Here is a 16,695-nt window from a genome sequence, read left to right on the forward strand (position 1 = left end):
GGCTCAAATTTCCAATGTGGGATGGTATAGTACTTGCATATAGCGTACACACATTCTCCAACATACCTCGCTATCTCTAGATTACTTATAATACCTAACAAAAGCGCTATGTAAATAGTTGTCCTACTGTATTACTTGTGCTATTTGTATTAGATTGTTTTTTGGGGTTTTTTGAGACGAAGTTTTGCTTTTGTTGCCCAGGCTGGAGGGCAACGGTGTGATCTCGGCTCACCGCAACCTCTGCCTCCCGGGTTTAAGCACTTCTCCTGCCTCAGCCTCCCGAGTAGCTAGGATTACAGGCGTGTACCACCACACGTGGCTAACTTTGTATTTTTAGTAGAGATGGGTTTCTCCATGTTGGTCAGGCTGGTCTTGAACTCCCGACCTCAGGTGATCAGCCCACCTCGGCCTCCCAAAGTGCTAGGATTACAGACATGATACAGTGTTATTTTTTATTGTGGGTTTTTTTCCCCAAATATTTTTGATCTGTGCTTGATTGAATTGGTTGGTTGTGGATGTGGAGCCCACAGACCCGCAGGGCTGACTGTATGCAGTTACGGTGCTCGAAGGCATGCCTTTGGCCTGTTAAGCTATAATTGCACGTGTGTAATGTCCTCATTTAGAGGCATGAGGACCTGCTATACGGGCAGATAAGAACACTGATGGGCAGTGGGCATGTGGTTGCAGCCTGTGTGCTGCTGGTTTTTTCCCACAAGTCTCCCCTGTTAGCACAGAAAACCCTTTTCCTGGGATGGCGCTCTCACCATAGGGCTCTTCCAGGTGGCTCTGCTGCTGCTGGTGAGCGTGGTCCCCACCATCCAGAAGGTGAGGGCAGGAGTCACCACAGATGTCTCCTACCTGCTGGCCGGCTTTGGGATCGTGCTCTCCCAGGACAAGCAGGAGGTGGTCGAGCTGGTGAAGCACCATCTGTGGGCTCTGGAAGGTGAGGCCTCCAGGGAGCCCCTGAGGGCTGCAGTGGGGAATGAAAGCTGGGAGACGCAAGGTCTGCTTGCTAGTCAGCCATGGACACACTGGGGGCCCTTGGACACGCACCTCTGCCCACCCCCCATCCTTCCCCTCCCTGGGTCTCGATTGCCTCATCTCCAAATTGGGGCAGTTGGTGCTTCTAGTTCTGAGCTTCTATGAAACCTAGAGGGACATCTCAGCAGCTCCTGCCCCTTGCCTGCTTCTGTGGCATCTCCCCACGCCACCTCAGTGTCTCAGACCAACTCTCTGGGCATGGAAATGAGGAAGGATGGGTGAGCTGAGGGTGGGAAGGAGGAAGAAAGATGGTGATGGGGACGGTGAGGATTTCTGAGTGAATCCTCATGGCAGGGGGCTGGTGCTGGGCAGGGGGCCGGCGCTGGGCAGGGGACTGGTGCTGGGCAGGGGGCTGGCGCCGGGCAGGGCTCCGGCGCTGGGCAGGGCTCATGCTTTCTCTTCCCTACTCCCTGTCTTCTGGAGCCATCTCCTTTCTCCTTTCCTCTGACAATGAGCTCCTGAACCAGGGAACCATCCTGGCCTCCCCTCCTGTGGTCTGATGCCTCCTGCAGCCACCTACCTACCCTGCCTCCTGGGCGCTCCCAACAGCCTTGTGCAGGGGACTGAGAAGTGGCCCCGCTTGACACACGGGGAGGGACTTGCCTGACGCCAGCCAGCAGGGCAGAGTGCAGCCAAGAGAACGCAGGGGTCCTGCAGCCTGAGGGGGGCTCTCTCCATCTGCAAACTTGGAGAGTAAATGCTGCTCTATTTGAGACAAAGTCTGTTGGTCACAACTGGTGAGGCATGCACCCTCGACGGACTTGGGGGCCTCGGGCTTTTGAGGAGTAGCATGCGATGGTCAGAGCGAGGGCTGCCAGCGTTGCAGGTGGAGGTGTGGCTGCTCCGCAGCTGTGCCTGACCATTAATGTCATCCTCATCCCACAGACCTGGGCATGCAGGCCATGGTGGGGGCAGGGAGTAGGGGGTGGGCAGAGGTACATGCAGTGACCACTTCCTTCCCTGACCACCTCCACCATCTCCCTGAGCACCTCAGTTCCCCATAGTAGAGGCTTCCCTGGAACTGCTGCTGGGGCCCAAAAATTGGACAGGTGACAAATTCCGGGAGAGCTGAAAACGACCTCTCCAGGGAGATTTTCCAAGCTGGTTGCAACCTGGGTCATAGGCAGGTTCAGACACGGTCCAGGTCAGCCCACAGCCAACCTCAGACCCTTGCTCACGGTGACCCTGTAGGTCACAGTGACCCTGTGGCATCATTGATCCCAGCTCACAGAGCAGGCAGTTGAGGCTCAGAGGCAAGAAGAGACACGTCCAGAGCAAAGGACTGACTGCTTCTGCTCATCACGCCTTATGTTTATAATTGCATGTTGCAGTTTCCAAGCTCAAAGGCTCCCACTTGGGATCTTCTTGTGCCAAATAGAGCACCATTTACCCTCTAAGTCTGCAGATGAGGAATACCAAGGCCCAGGAGGATTCAAGATGTGGCCAAAGCCACCCCGCCACCTGGGCTCGAGTGTCCCTTGGTCCGTCCTTCACCTAAGGAGCTAATGTCTTCTGAGCTCAGAGCTTCTCTTGGGACTGCCACGCAGCACTTGGACCATAGCCTCGTTCACAGAGAGCTCAGACGGGGAGTCAGGCAAACTAGATGAGAGTCTCTGCTCCATCACTTACAAGCTGAGTGACCTTGGGCAAAGGGCTTTACCTCTCCTGAATTCAGTTTCCCCACTTGCAAAATGAGCGCTGGCGTGAAAAAGGAACACTTGGCCTTGAGGCCCTCAGTCACATGAGGGAACAGATCCATCCCCAAAGCAGGGCCCAGAAGAAGGATCCCAGAGGTGGCAAACAGCAGGAAGATTGTGTGGGTGCTGGGCTTTGGGGGGCCCAAGTTGGGAACCCGTGGAGGGAGAGAGATAGGAGGTAGATGGATGGAGATCAGAGGCTGGGCCCATGGCCAGGGGACTGCTAACCCTTCAGCCTGTGTTAGCCTATTCACTCACCAGGCCAGCCTCAGCAAGACGGCTGCTCACCTCCTGGCAGCAGACGGTCTAGAATGTGCCCTCACTGCGGCCCAGCTGGCCCCAGCAGGGGCACTGTGGAGGCTGGAGCTGTGCATGACCATCGCTTTCTCCCAACCTCGCTTTATGAGAACAGCGTCCCTCGAGGGTCCTGGAGGAGGGAGCAAGGGACTGGCCAAAGGGTCTGGGTTTCTGTAGCATCATTCTCAGCCCTGGCTGAATCTGGAAACCATCTGCTGACTTTAACATTCCCCATGCTCAAGCCCTATGCCAGACCTACTGAATTGGAAGCTCTCAGAGTGGGGCCAGCCTCTATGATTGAACAGCCCTCCCAGTGAATTTTTTCTTTTTTCCTTTTTTTTTTTTGAGACGGAGTCTCACTCTGTCACCAGGGTGGAGTGCAGTGGTGCCATCTTGGCTCACTGCAACCTCCACCTCCCGGGTTCAAGCAATTCTCTTGTCTCAGCCTCCTGAGTAGCTGGGATAGCAGGCGCCCACCACCATGCCCAGCTAATTTTGTGTGTTTAGTAGAGACGGGGTTTTACCATATTGGTCAGGCTGGTCTCGAACTCCTGACCTCAGGTGATCCACCAGCCTCAGCCTCCCAAAGTGCTGTGATTACAGTCCCAGTGATTGTAATGCAAGCAAAGTTTGAGAGCCACGGCAGTAAGCACCCAAGAAATATAAGTTGATTGATTGATTTCAATTTATTGCTGTTAGAAATTCGTCACGAAGGCTTTGCCTTCGGAAAGCCCCCAGAACAGTGGCTGTCAGCTCTGACTGCACACTGAATCACCAGTGTTGCCTTCACGGCTGAGGCTGGGTCCCACCCACAGAAATCCTGATTTAACTGGTTTGGGTGCAGCCTGGGCCATGGGCAGGTTTTAGCAGCTCCAGGTGATCCTAATGCACTGGCAGTGCTGAGACCCACCGCTCTAAGCCCCGTGGCTATGTGGAACTAGCCTTCGCCTTTTCTGTGTTTGCTCTCCCTGCACTTGAGATTCTGGTGATAACACAGGCACCAGGAACACTTTCCTGGGCTGACTGATGAGACCAGGGTGCAGGCATCCCAGGATCATTCTGGATCTGCTTGGAAACGGTGGCACACCTCACTCTCTCATTCCTAGCAGCGTGGCTGGCTGGGCAAAAGCCCTCTCTCTGGGCCTCGGTTTCTTCTTCAGCCCAGCAGGAACAGTCCTTCTGTCTAACCTCGTGGGGTTACTGTGACAGTCTGCTGTGACAGACGAGGTTGGAAGTGGATGTAAGGTGGGAGAGTTGCAGCCTGCACCCCTGAACTTCTTAAACGCCCAGGCTTGTTCACGACACACCATCATGCATACACTCATTGCGTGCATGGCCAGGGAGGGGGCTGGGCGACAGCAGCTGCCTCCCTTATTCCGATGGACTCAGGCCACACTGGTGTGGACTCAGACCCCCTATGCTCTGAATGAGGGCCGTTAGTGCAGACCTGGATGGGGCTCATGGCTCACGTGATCCTGGGAGCTGGGCAGCACAACAGCGCACCGGGCAGTATGTTCACAAGCCAGTGGTGGCCTGGCGAGATGGTGTGCCCTCCTGAAGGCCACATGGCCAAGGAGCCATGGAGCTGGAAGCAGATGCCGGGTTGGATGGGGGTCCCACAGCAATGGAGGCAGCAACAGCGGGGTGAGGACCAGGTCTGCAGACTCAGAGCTGGTTTCTCCTCTTGGCCACTGCATATCACTGGGAAGAATGGGTGGCCTAAGTCATTGGCTTACAGTGGATCTGAGAGTCGGGGATGGGCCCACGAGGCCTCCACTCAGAGTGTGGTGTGGGGCAGGGGATCTCCCCGCCAGGCAGCACCCTGGCAGGGGTTCAGAGGCCCCCAGGAGACCCTGCAGGCCCCGATCTCTCCCTGTGCTCCCTCTCTGCCCACCAGTTTGCTACGTCTCAGCCTTGGTCTTGTCCTGCTCACTGACCTTCCTGGTCCTGATGCGCTCACTGGTGACACACAGGTGAGTGGCAGGCTGCAGCTCCCCTGGCTCAGCGGTGGGGAAGGAGTGGAGTCCTGTGGGCCTGCAGGGAGGCCCTGGGGCTGAGGGAGGGAAGGGCTCTGCCGGCCCAGGCTGTCACGGAGCCCACCTGAGTGTGGCCGCCCATGGTGGAGGGAGAAGGTGGAGGGAGAAGGTGTGGAGCTTGCCCTCAGAGTAGGGCCCACTGGGTGGGCTGGATGAGAGGGAAGGTGGCCTGGGGAGGCTGCACGTGCCCGGAAATGGAAGAAGAGGTAGGAGGTGAGGACTGTGGAGGTGACAGCAGAGGCTGGGGTGGCCCTGCCCTGTGAGAGTGTGGGTGATGGGTAGCCTGGAGGCACAGGGCACTGGAGAGGCAGTGCGGGTCTCACCATGCCACCTCGCTTGCCCTGCAGCGGTGAGTGGTGAGGAGCACTGAAGGCCCAGGGCAGGTGGGAAGGGGCAGCCTGGGCACTAACCCATGTCAGAGAACTGGCCCATGTGTCCTGTGCATGTGCCAGGCCTCAGAGCTCCTCCCAGGGATCCTTTTCCACAGACCACCCCCTCCTCCTCCTGGCATTCAAGGCTCCCCAGCCAGTGCCCGCCTTACTTCCATCCCTGGTGGCTGCGCTGTGTGTCACTTCCATTCTCACTGTTGTTTCTCACTTTTCTGACTTGGCTCAAGTTGAGCCTTCTGCCTGGTTTTGTCTTCCTCATTCACCCTTTAAGTCTGCTCAGATATCACCTCTTCCAGGGAGCCCTCCCTGACTTCCCAGGTCAGGTTAGTGGCCTCCTCCCGGCTCCCACAGTTCTGGGCTTCCCTGCTGATGGCTGTGGGTTGAAATTCTTCTGGAGGTTTGGCCAGTTGCTGGCCCAGAGGAGGATTTAGGGAGAGCGTGGTGCTCTCTGAGGTCTCTGCCTCCCTGGCTCCAACCCCAGGACCAATCTTCAAGCTCTGCACCGAGGAGCTGCTCTGGACCTGAGTCCCCTGCACCGGAGTCCCCATCCCTCCCGCCAAGCCATATTCTGTTGGATGAGCTTCAGTGCCTACCAGACAGCTTTTATCTGCCTTGGTAAGCCCCCCATGCCCGCCACAGCCAGCCTTGGACTGGGCCCCACCTCGGACACTGGCCCCAGTGGAGAAGTGTGCTTTCAAGTACTGTCCTCAGAGTTTGTACTTGCTCTAGGGCAACAGCAAGAGGAGGGACCCCCCTGCCTTCCCTGCCCTTAGGAAGCTTACTCAGGGTGGGGGTACAGGAGCCCTCAGGAAATTGAGTGAGTTCCCCCCATATGGAGGTGAACCCTGGGTGCCACCAGGTATTTACATGGGGGGTGGACCCAGGTCTGGAGGTGTCAAATTCAAGATGGCACATTCCTGCTTAAGAAAGGGCTGTGTCGGTCTGGGCACAGCGGTTCACGCCTGTAGTCCCAGCACTTTGGGAGGCCGAGGCAGGCAGATCACGAGGTCAGGAGATCAAGACCATCCTGGCTAACATAGTGAAACCCCGCCCCTACTAAAAATACAAAGAATTAGACAGGTGTGGTGGCCTGCGCCTGAAGTCCCAGCTACTCAGAAGGCTGAGGCAGGAGAATCGCTTGAACCCTGGAGGCAGAGGTTGTAGTGAGCCGAGATTGAGCCACTGCACTCCAGCCTGGTGACAGAGTGAGAATCCATACAAAAAAAAAAAAAAGAAAGAAAGAAAGAAAAAGAAAAGAAAAAAGAAAGAGCCGTGCCACAATAGGCTACCTACAGAGGTAATGAGATCCCTGTCACTGGAGGTATGCAAGCAGGGTTTCATGGATATTGTTGGAGTCTGCAAAGGGGGTCCTGACCTGAGGGAGTTGGACCAGATAACCTTCCAGGACCCCTCCCAGCCCCAGGTTTCTGACTCTCCCCTTGGGTACTGCAGTGAGAAGAGCACCCTGCAGGGTGAGGGGCTATGACCAGCATCGCACATCCAAGGGCCTTGTATCTCTCCCTCCAGCTCCTTCTGCTCTCACCTCCTAGCGGGAGGAGAAGGACGGTAAAGGAGGGGAGGAATTACTAGGACAGAAGCCACAGTGTCTGTTCTTGGTAGCCCTTATGCTCCAGGCCCTTTTGCAGACATCGTCCTCTAATCAACTGGCCAGATTATTTCGATAGACAGTCCTCGGCACCTACCGTATGCCAGGCTCTGGCTTGAAGGAAAGCAAACATCAGTTTAAAATGTAGTCTTATCCCCAGTAACACAAACTCAGGAGAGACTGGAGGAAATACCAGTTGCAAAGTATTTTGTGATTTTAAGAGTTTCCGTAGATGTTATCTTATCGGATCCTTATAACTGCCTCTGAGGTAGGGACTATTATCCCCATTTTACAGAGGGAGAAACTGAGGCTCAGAGAGGGAATGTGATTTGTTCAAGGCAGCATAGCGAGGCAGTGGCAGAACAGAGATCTAAGACCAGGCTGCCCAATTCCAAAGCCCCTGGTTCTGGGGGTGGTGGGGATGGCCAGCTTTCATAGAACCTGTCGTCTGTCCCCGTGCCACTCCTGCACCGGGCAGGGCTCCTGGTGCAGCAGATCATCTTCTTCCTGGGAACCACGGCCCTGGCCTTCCTGGTGTTCATGCCTGTGCTCCACGGCAGGAACCTCCTGCTCTTCCGCTCCCTGGAGTCCTCGTGGTGAGTGACGCAGGACATGGAGGGCTCGGGGACTCCTTCTTAGAGGTCCGCTAACGGCGACCACTATTGGCAGGCCCTTCTGGCTGACTCTGGCCCTGGCTGTGACCCTGCAGAACATGGCAGCCCATTGGGTCTTCCTGGAGACTCGTGATGGACACCCACAGCTGACCAACCGGTGAGGAGGCACCTGGGCTTGTGGCTTCCTCAGGCCCTCAGCCTCTTCTTCAGCGTCGCTCTCTTTCTGTGTCCTTCTCCCTCCACTGCCATCTCTCACCTCTGCCTATCAAGGAGCCCAGAAGATAGTAGAAAGGGCTCGCATTACCCATAGAGAAAAGGGACAATGTCTCCGCCTACTCCAAAGTGCCTCTCTGCATACCTGGCATGGGGCCGGAAGTACCCCCATGAGCCTTTCTTGCTTTGGGAATCAATCAGCACTGCTGTCCCCTGGATCCTCTGCTCCCTCAAAACCATGCCCCTCCCCACTTTGTAGCGAAGAAGATCCATGTCAGGTGACAAGACTATGAGAGAACCTTGGCTCCCGGGGGAACTTGGAGTTAGCAGACAGGGGACCTAGAAGGCATCAGGGTCATAGAAAGACCCAGACGGACCTGGACTTAAAGCCCAGCTCTACCACTGAATAGCTGACAGCCTTGGCTAAGTCGCCCAATCTCCCTGGGCCTCAGTTTCCCATCTCCCAGGGTGGTGGGTTGAAAGAGAGAAGGCCTTGCCCAGGGTGGGTTGCACAGAAGACACAGCAATAAATGGTGGGCGCACAGTTCTAGGCATCCAGGTCTGAGCCTGACCCTGGGGAGGGGCTCTGGGGAGGGGCTCTGGGGAGGGCCTGCCTCAGCTTTCTTCTCCCACCCCAGGAGAGTGCTCTGTGCGGCCACCTTTCTTCTCTTCCCCCTCAACGTGCTGGTGGGGGCCATGATGGCCACGTGGCGAGTGCTCCTCTCTGCCGTCTACAACACCATCCACCTCGGCCAGATGGACTTCAGCCTGCTGCCACCGAGAGCTGCCACTCTTGACCCTGGTACGTTCATGGGTGGGGCTGGAGGGTTGCTGAGGCTACCCAGGCAGTGAGGAAGGCGTCCGCCCTGCCCCAGGCCCATGCCAGAGGGTCAGTTCGCCTGATGTCTGCAGCTGCATATGCCACCTGAGTGCCCTGCGCTGTGCCTCGTGTGGTTCTGCAGCATGTGCACTGGGCGTGGGGTGTTCTAGCAGGTCCACTGTGCTAGGCAGCAGCTGTGCCATGCGCCTGGCGTGTCTACAAGCTTGGATGCAGGCTGTGCACGCGCACTGTGTGTGTGTGTGTGTGTGTGTGTGTGTGTGTCTGGGTGATGTCTGGGTGCCTCTAGTCTGGCCCCTGCTCCCCCAGCACTGCCATCCGCCACCCCACCCCAGGCTACTACACCTACCGAAACTTCTTGAAGATTGAGGTCAGCCAGTCGCACCCAGCCATGACAACTTTCTGCTCCCTGCTCCTGCAATCGCGGAGCCTCCCACCCAGGACCACGGCAGCGCCCAAGGACAGCCTCAGACCCGGGGAAGAAGACGAAGGTGCGGCCTCCCGCGGGGAATGGGGGCATAGAGCCTACCCAGCTTCTCCCAGGAAGGATGCGTGCCCCTCCCCAGCACTCAGAGTAGGCGCCAGGAAAATTTTCACTTCCTCTCTCCCTTGGCTGCCTTTGGTCGCCCCTCCTGGTCTGATCTCAGGGTAATTTTTTCCGTGGTATGAACACACACATACACACACCCTCAGTGTGCACACGGAGAGAATGAAACAGCTGCCTTGCGTAGGGGCTCCGTCATTGCCCCCACTTCTCCCTTGGGGCAGGGAGTATGACCTCCTCCTTTCCTTCTGCCCAGAAGTGTGTAGTAGGGAGGGAACACTAAGCCAGCTCCAGGCCCTTGTCCCACCCCGCTTCCAGTCTATCCACAGACCTCACTCCCCACTTCCACACGCTGCCTGCAGGGGACATCCTAAGCCTCACCACCTGCTCTATGCCTGGGATTTTCAGGCTCTCTGCCCAGGTCCGAGGGCTAGGGGAGACTTGGCTGGGTGTTTGTTGAGTGACTCACAGAAAATCTGTATCTCTTAGGGATGCAGCTGCTGCAGACAAAGGACTCCATGGCCAAGGGAGCAGGGCCCAGGGCTGGCCGCGGCAGGGCTCGCTGGGGTCTGGCCTACACGCTGCTGCACAACCCAACCCTGCAGGCCTTCCGGAAGACAGCCCTGTTGGGTGCCAATGGTGCCCAGCCCTGAGGGCAGGGGAGGCCAACCCACCCTCCTGTCTGTGTTGAGGCGCGTTCCCACCCACCATCCTCCTCCCTCACCGGCTCTCCCAGCATCACCTAGGCCATGCAGCCTGGATCACCGTGGTTGTGTGGAGGTCTATCTGCACTGGGAGCCTCAGGAGGGCTCTGCTCTGCCCACTTGGCCACGGGAGAGCCAGAAGGACTTTTGAAGAAAGAAACTGGTGGATTAGGGCCTTGCTTCAGGAGCCAGTCAAGCCGGGGTGGCCACATCCAGGCCTCTCCCCACCCTGGCTCTGCCACCAGCCTTGAAGGGCCTTGATGAAGCCCTTTGCTGGAATCATTCCAGCTCCGCCCCCGCCTCGGCCTTGGTCTTCATGCTGTGGAAGCAGCCAAGGTGCTTCCTCTCTCGTTCAGTTCCACGGCCCTCTCTGGGGAGTGGCTGGAAGGCTCCCTGGCCCCTGGCTGCAGGGCAGCCCAAGTCACAACTCAGACCAGGTCTCACACCGAGCCGCCCACACTCGAGAGCCAGATATTTTTGTAGTTTTTATGCCTTTGACGATTATGAAAGAGGTTAGTGTGTTCCCTGCAATAAACTTGTTCCCGAGAAACTGTCCTCATAGCGGGAGGGGTATGGAGGGAAAGCCCCGCCCACACTCTCAGTACATCGGCGCTGTGCCTTGATGGGGATGGGGCTTGGGGGGGCCCAGGGTGTCCTGGTCACATGCTGGCCAGACACTGGGTAGAAGGCAGAGAGAACCTGTAGCTGCATCCCTGTGGGTGACAAAGACATTGGAGACCCTACGATGCCCCCCTGAGCCATGTGGATGCTGGCTGCGGAAGTAGGACTTATTCTGCGTCTTAAAGAAGGTGCAGGACTGGGGCGGAGGGGGGAAGTTACTTTAGGAATGCTGGGGAAGCAGTGTGACCCCAGGTGTGGAGGTAGGAAAGGGTGTGTGACACGTGAGGACACAGCGGGGGCTGTCCTGATGGGAGTAGAGTGAGGATATGGAGGGGAAAGGAGGGTGGAGACAGGCTGGGGTCTTTTCCCTGCTGGAGGTTGGGGATGTGTGAATAAGGAAGAGGCCCTGGGCCCACAGAGAGGTGGGGGGCTACAGAGGGTGGGAAGATGTGGTCACCTACAGATCTAGGTTAGCAGAGCCTTGAGAAATGCCTACACAGGCAGTGGAGATCAGCAGTCCCCGGCCTAGGTTCCTGCTACAGCCTCAAACACCTATAAAGGCAGGGGCAGAGGCAGGGACCTCTAAACCATTTTCAAGGCTGCCCCGAGGAGACCAAAGAGGGCACGCTCTGATCCCACTGCTGCCCATTGAAAAAGGCTTCCTGCCCTTGTTTCAGCAACTGACAGAGTCTCAGGGGAGGAGAATCCAGGTTCCCAGAGAAAGGGGCCCTGTTCACACTGGGGGCAGAGGAACATCCAGGAAGGCTTTCTGGAGGCGGTGATGCCAGAGATGACTCTCAAAGACTGACTTAGCCAAATGAAGAACAGGGAAAGGGTGCCCGGGCGGACGGAACAGTGTAAGCGACGGTGCAGAGGATGGCACACCATGGAGCGTTAAGGGAACAAGAAATTCGCTGTTCCAAGGAGAGGCAGAAAGGGTGGGCTCATTGGAGGAGCGGGTCAGAGAGGCTCTAAGGGGGGAATTGAGGCCTTACCTGGAGGGCAGTGGGGACCACGGAAGACTGTAAAGCAGGGGAGTAGCTAGTCCACTCAAGCCACAGCCCCTGACCCAGGTCTTAGGTCCAGGTCCTGCTCCAGGAAGCCAAGCCCGCTCAGCTGGGAATGGAGCCAGGGATGTCCCAGTCAGGCTGGGAATATCAAGCTTAGGCAATCAGAGTCCATTGCACCCTGAAGCAGCACCCTGCCCCACCTCGTCATGTGATTTCTAAGGCAACCGAAGCCCAGACGTGGGCAATGACTTACCCAAGGTGGCCCAGCACATGGGATTTGGCTCCATCCTGCTGTTTTCCACCAGACCTGAGTCATTTTTGTTCAACTTTTATTTTAGATGAGGAGTCATTCTTGATACACGCTGCTGGTGATATCAGCTCAGCAGGAGCTGCAAGTTGATGAGGGGAGAGTGGGCACGGGGAGGGGCTGTATGTGGACCAGGAGGGAGGGAAGAGGGCTGGCCAGCAGCCAAGGCTCACAGCTGCTACCCCAGACTCTTTGGCCTCCTGCCTCCACTTTGCTGAGCTAGCAGTTCTGGGAGTTCTGGACAGAGGCCACAGAGCCTTCCCCCGGGCCATTGTCTCTGCAGGCAGCAGCCTCAATCTTGAAAGGGGTGGGATGGAGGCAGTAGGAAGACATATCTCTGACCTGGCTCAGATAGGAGGTTGTGTGGGGTCTCCAGCTTAGGACCTCATCCTTATGCTCCCCATCTGGAGAGGCTGAAGGTTGCTGTACGTACGTACACACACACACACACACACACACACACACACACACACACACACGGAGCAGGCTTGAAGAAGGTTGCTATACGTACACACACACACACACACACACACACACACACAGCCCAGGCCACTTACTGATCCATCTGTTCCATGGGGAAAGATTCCTACAGGAATCTGCAGTCCTCATTTGGACTTTCCTTTTGGAATACCATTTCTTCTTTGGGGGAGGGTAAGTATGATTTGTTTCCCGCAGCTTCTCCCTCAAGTGTGTCCTCTTGTTCCCAGCCTCTCTGGGGCTTTCTCCTCCTCTGTCCTGTGTCCCCTTCTCCGCATGTGTCTCCTCCATCTTGCCCCACCTATCCCCTTTCGCCTTTGGTCCCCTTCGTTCCTGTCCATCTCTTCCAGGAGCAGGACAGGGAAGAGGAGCTGCCACTCAGGCACTTCCACTTCCTTGTGTCTCCAAAATGCCTCTTGAAGCCACTGCTGACGTCAGGCCCTGCTCAGGGTGGCCAGCCACCGCAGGCTCCTGCCCCCCGTCCTGTGGGATGCTTTGGAGGACGGGAACATCTGCAGCTCAGCTGACTGCAAGACCCAGCCCCTGGCACAGCACAGGCCAGCCCTTACAGGCTGCTGGGGTCTGAGAGTCCCCTGTCACTGTGGGCAGGTAGGCTGGCTGCCCCGACTCTTCAGCTCCTGATCCTGTCTCCACATAGGGGCTCCTAGATGCAGACAAAATTCCAGGCAGACACAGAAGGGCATCAGAAATGCTGTTTATTTCTCTGCTGCTCCCAGGCTGCCTGGCCTTTGCAGAGCAGCAGGCAGCAGACGGGTAGCTGGGGAGAAAGGCAGGACAGGTTAGGGTAGAGGGTGTGGGCTGAGGGAGGAGGGGTAAGAGGAAGGGAGGCCCTTCCTGGATCCCCCCCATTTCAGTCTCAGATAAGGACAAAGGGACTCCCAAGCCCCCAAGTCATCAGAAAGCACCAAGGAGCAGGAGGAGCTTGAGCAGGCCTGGGAGAGCCTCAGAACCACGCCAGCCTCTGTCTTTACATCCCAGCCTCCTCTGTCGTGCCCTGTCTGCTTCAGACCCCCTCCTGGCCAAGCCCCAACTCTGTTCCCCCACACCTGGCCCTGGCCAGCTCGACAGTCACAGCACCTGGAATTCACCACTGAGGCTTCTCCCAGCTGGGTTAGGGCATCGCCCTGTTAGCATGCTGCCCCTGAAGGGAGAGCATGGGCAACGCTGTTAGCAGCAACGAGCACCACAGACGGTGAGTTAAGGGATCAAATTCTATCCTAGTCACGAGTGCGGAGCAGGTCTAGAAGTCGGAAGTAGCAGGTGCTCTGAAGAGATTAGAAGGAGAGGTAGGAAAACGTGAAGTCGCCCATGCAGGCCTCAGGAGTTGCCAACCCCAGACCCCTGCAGCACTTATAAGAAGCGCTGGCAGGGGCAAGGGGAAGAGTTAGGGAAACGCTGGGGTGGCTTTGGCCCAGTCCCCGTCCGGGTGGGGCTAGAAGGAGGTGAGGAAGAAGAGGAGGAGGCTTTGGCCCAGCAGGAGCAGGCCTGGGGGCAGCTGCCTAGGGACCCCGTCTCCTGCGACTGCAGTCTCGGGGTTCCCAGCACGGCTGAGGTAGATGATGACCACGTTGTCCTCCGGCCCTGATGGCTGCACCTCGTTGTCAACTGTATAGCAGCCCTTTCCCTCAGCCGCTTTGCCGCGGAACCTGTGCCCTAGCGTGTTCTCACCACCTTCGCCTGGTGTAGCCAGCGCCACGTTCACTGAACTCTCGGCGCTGCCCAGCTCATTGGTGGCCAGGCAGCTGTAGATGCCTTCCTCCAGCTTGCCAAATTCAGGGATGAGCAGGCTGCCATTGGCAAAGGCCTGGAAGCGCGGCTGGCTGCTGGCCGAAGGGGTGCCGGGCAGGGCACGCCCATCAGTGTCCACATTGGGGCTGGTGATCTCCACAGTGCCACTGGGTATCTGGATGTGCCAGTGAAGCTGGGGGGCCGGCTGCCCGTCCACATCGCAGTGCAGTGCCAGCACGAAGCCAGGCCGCAGCTCGGCACCATCCTGGTTGGACTGGTAGCTGAGCTGGACGGAGGGCGCCGAGCAGGGCAGCGGCGGCAGGCGTCTCAGCGGCGTGCCCTTGAGCACATGGGGTGAGGTGCAGGCGATGTTGTCCTGCTCCGGGATGGACACGGCCGTGGCCAGGGTCCACGTCTTGAACCACACGATGCCGCAGGTGCAGTCGAAGGGGTTGTCGTTGATCTGCAGGTGGGACAGGGCGGTGAGCGGGGTGAAGGTGCCCTCGGCCAGTGAGTGCAAGCGGTTGTGGTTGATTTGCAGCGAGCGCAGAGCACTGAGGCTGCGGAAGGCGTCCCGGGGGATGGAAGTCAGCTCGTTGCTGTCCATCTTGAGCAGCTGGAGGGCACTGAGGTTGTGCAGGTCGCTCCAGGCAAAGTCAGAGATGAGATTGTGGCTGAGGTCCAGGCTCTTGAGATGGCCCAGAGAGGCCAGGGAGCCGGCGGCCACTGTGCGGATCTCATTGTGTGCCAGCCACAGCGACTGCAGCAGGGGCACCTCCCTGAAGGCACCCTCCGGCAAGCCTGGCAACCGGTTGGCTGACAGGCTCAGTGTAGTCACGTTGGCCGGGAAGCCAAGCGGCATGGCCTCCAGGTCACGGTAGGCACAGTCGACGATCTGGAAGCTATACTTCTCCCCGCAGTCGCAGGGCTCCGGGCAGGCCTGCGCCAGGCCCAGGAGAACCACCCACCAGAGCAGACGCAGCTCCTGCATGGTGCCTCCTGCAGAGAAGGAGAAGGGCCTGTCACCCAGGGGATCCCGAGGACCTGCCGAAAGGACTCATTCCTCCCACAACCCCAGCCAGAGCTCTTTCCCATCAGGCAGCCCTGCCACATATGACCCAGCTAAAGCCCAGCACCACCTAGCCCACTACCCCCATCCTACACCAGGGGAAACTGAGGCCCAGAGCAGGGCTGGGACTTGCTCCAGGTCACGCAGCCAAGCAGGGTGGAGACAGGATGGGAGAGCACCTCAGCTCCTCCTCCGAGTGGAGTGTTCTCCCTGCCTCGGCCTGTTCCTACTTGACTCTAGGACTCAAAATCTGTTTTCCAGCCGCCCCTCCTCTGGCACGGAACCTCCCCCTGCCCTCCCACATCCTGGCCGCAGCCCCTCCCACTGGAGCCCCCCATAGGTATGCTTTGCCCTGGCCCAGTCAAGGCCCCTTGTGCAGTGATCACCACCCCCATCCACTTCACCCGCCCCCGCGGCTCCTCCAGCCTGACTCTCCTCCGGCCCTGACGGCAGCAGATGCCAGGACTTTTCAGTGAAATCACACTTGTGGCCTGCTCCGTTCAACTTAGCCAGGCAGCTGCCTAAATAACCCCTCCACCAGGACCTCTTCGCTGACTTGGGTGAGGCCAGGGGCTGAGCCCAAATGCGGGTGGGATTTCCGGGGACTCAGTTGTGGGTTGTCGAAGAAGCAGATGTCCCTTGGACGGTTCCCACAACTCAGACCAGCCGGGGCGGGCCTAGAGGGAGCCAGCCCCCACGTCCAACAGGCCTCCCCCTCCCGCCGCTGGCCCTGGAGCCCTCCTCCCCACCGGCTTACCTTCAGACTACTCTCAGTCAAGCGGAGCCTCTTCTAAGGTGGAATCAAAAAGCAACAAAGGACCACGTTAGCCCCGACAGTCTTCAGGGCCAAGGGCGCCCAAAGGCCTTGGATGCTGGAGCGAGGGGCAGCCTGGTCCCGCCCCACCTTCAGTGTGCAGGCCTGTGCCCTCCCTCCCCCGGACAGGGTGCCTGGGACCATCCACTGAGGCGAGGCTGCGGGGAGGAGCCCAGAGGAGCCTGGGCAGCCCGCGCACTCCCTCCTTCCAGCAAAACAACTGCTTCTCTGCAGCAACAAAGACCTGTGTTTCCTAAGTGACACCAGAAACTTGAGGGGGGAAGAGATGCCAAATTTTTGGGGGTTGTGTTTTCTCTCTCTCTCCCTCTCACTCACTCTTAGCAGCTTCAGTTTCCTTAAAGACACAGCACTGTCTGGAAAGCACCCAAGAAATGATGGGGCCAGGGGGATTTCAGCGGGGCGAGGGCGAGAAAGGGAATCTCGCGGCGGGGGAGACGTCCACTTCAAACAAGAAAAAAGGGGAAGGCTTTGCCCAAGCCAGGGCTGTCTGTGTGTTTGTGCACAAGTTTGTGGGTGTGAGGGTGCATTTTTCCATGTGTGCATGACTTTATATGTGTGTGTGTGTGTGTGTGTGTGTGTGTGGATGTGGTGTGAAACCAAGTATGTGAATTTCTGTGTGTTTGAGTGTGTGTGTGTGTACATCTTGGT

At 57.8% G+C, this 16,695-nt stretch overlaps 2 protein-coding genes across 10 annotated transcripts in view; one reads left to right on the plus strand and one right to left on the minus strand.

Annotated features, from left to right (window-relative positions):
* STRA6 (signaling receptor and transporter of retinol STRA6) overlaps positions 1-10,529 on the plus strand; it is a 35,915-nt gene extending 25,386 nt beyond the window's left edge. For 5 of the 9 annotated variants that reach the window (XM_017548024.2, XM_017548023.2, XM_017548021.2 and 2 more), the window contains 8 exons: positions 781-943; positions 4,933-5,008; positions 5,942-6,075; positions 7,545-7,662; positions 7,736-7,837; positions 8,532-8,695; positions 9,067-9,222; positions 9,765-10,498. In XM_017548024.2, the coding sequence (XP_017403513.1) occupies positions 781-943; positions 4,933-5,008; positions 5,942-6,075; positions 7,545-7,662; positions 7,736-7,837; positions 8,532-8,695; positions 9,067-9,222; positions 9,765-9,928 (1,077 nt within the window). In that variant the 3' untranslated portion in view covers positions 9,929-10,498. Of the gene's footprint in view, positions 1-780; positions 944-4,932; positions 5,009-5,941; positions 6,076-7,544; positions 7,663-7,735; positions 7,838-8,531; positions 8,696-9,066; positions 9,223-9,764 lie in introns of all 9 variants that reach the window. The other 4 variants (XM_017548030.2, XM_037745533.1, XM_017548022.2 and 1 more) reach the window with 2 other exon arrangements.
* Positions 10,530-13,092: 2,563 nt separating this feature from the next.
* Positions 13,093-16,365, minus strand: ISLR (immunoglobulin superfamily containing leucine rich repeat). The gene is made up of 2 exons (XM_017548031.2): positions 15,970-16,365; positions 13,093-15,142 (listed from the first exon to the last, which is right to left on the minus strand). The coding sequence occupies exon 2, from the start codon at positions 15,132-15,134 to the stop codon at positions 13,848-13,850; it is 1,287 nt and encodes a 428-aa protein (XP_017403520.1). The 5' UTR covers positions 15,135-15,142; positions 15,970-16,365; the 3' UTR covers positions 13,093-13,847.
* Positions 16,366-16,695: the final 330 nt, after the last annotated feature.

This window comes from Cebus imitator, unplaced genomic scaffold (assembly GCF_001604975.1).
Source record: "Cebus imitator isolate Cc_AM_T3 unplaced genomic scaffold, Cebus_imitator-1.0 Scaffold203, whole genome shotgun sequence".
Lineage (NCBI taxonomy): Eukaryota > Metazoa > Chordata > Mammalia > Primates > Cebidae > Cebus > Cebus imitator.

Bases quoted from the DNA above. Each gene is read 5' to 3' on its own strand.
- ISLR (XM_017548031.2), bottom strand. From the start codon at position 15,134: ATGCAGGAGCTGCGTCTGCTCTGGTGGGTGGTTCTCCTGGGCCTGGCG.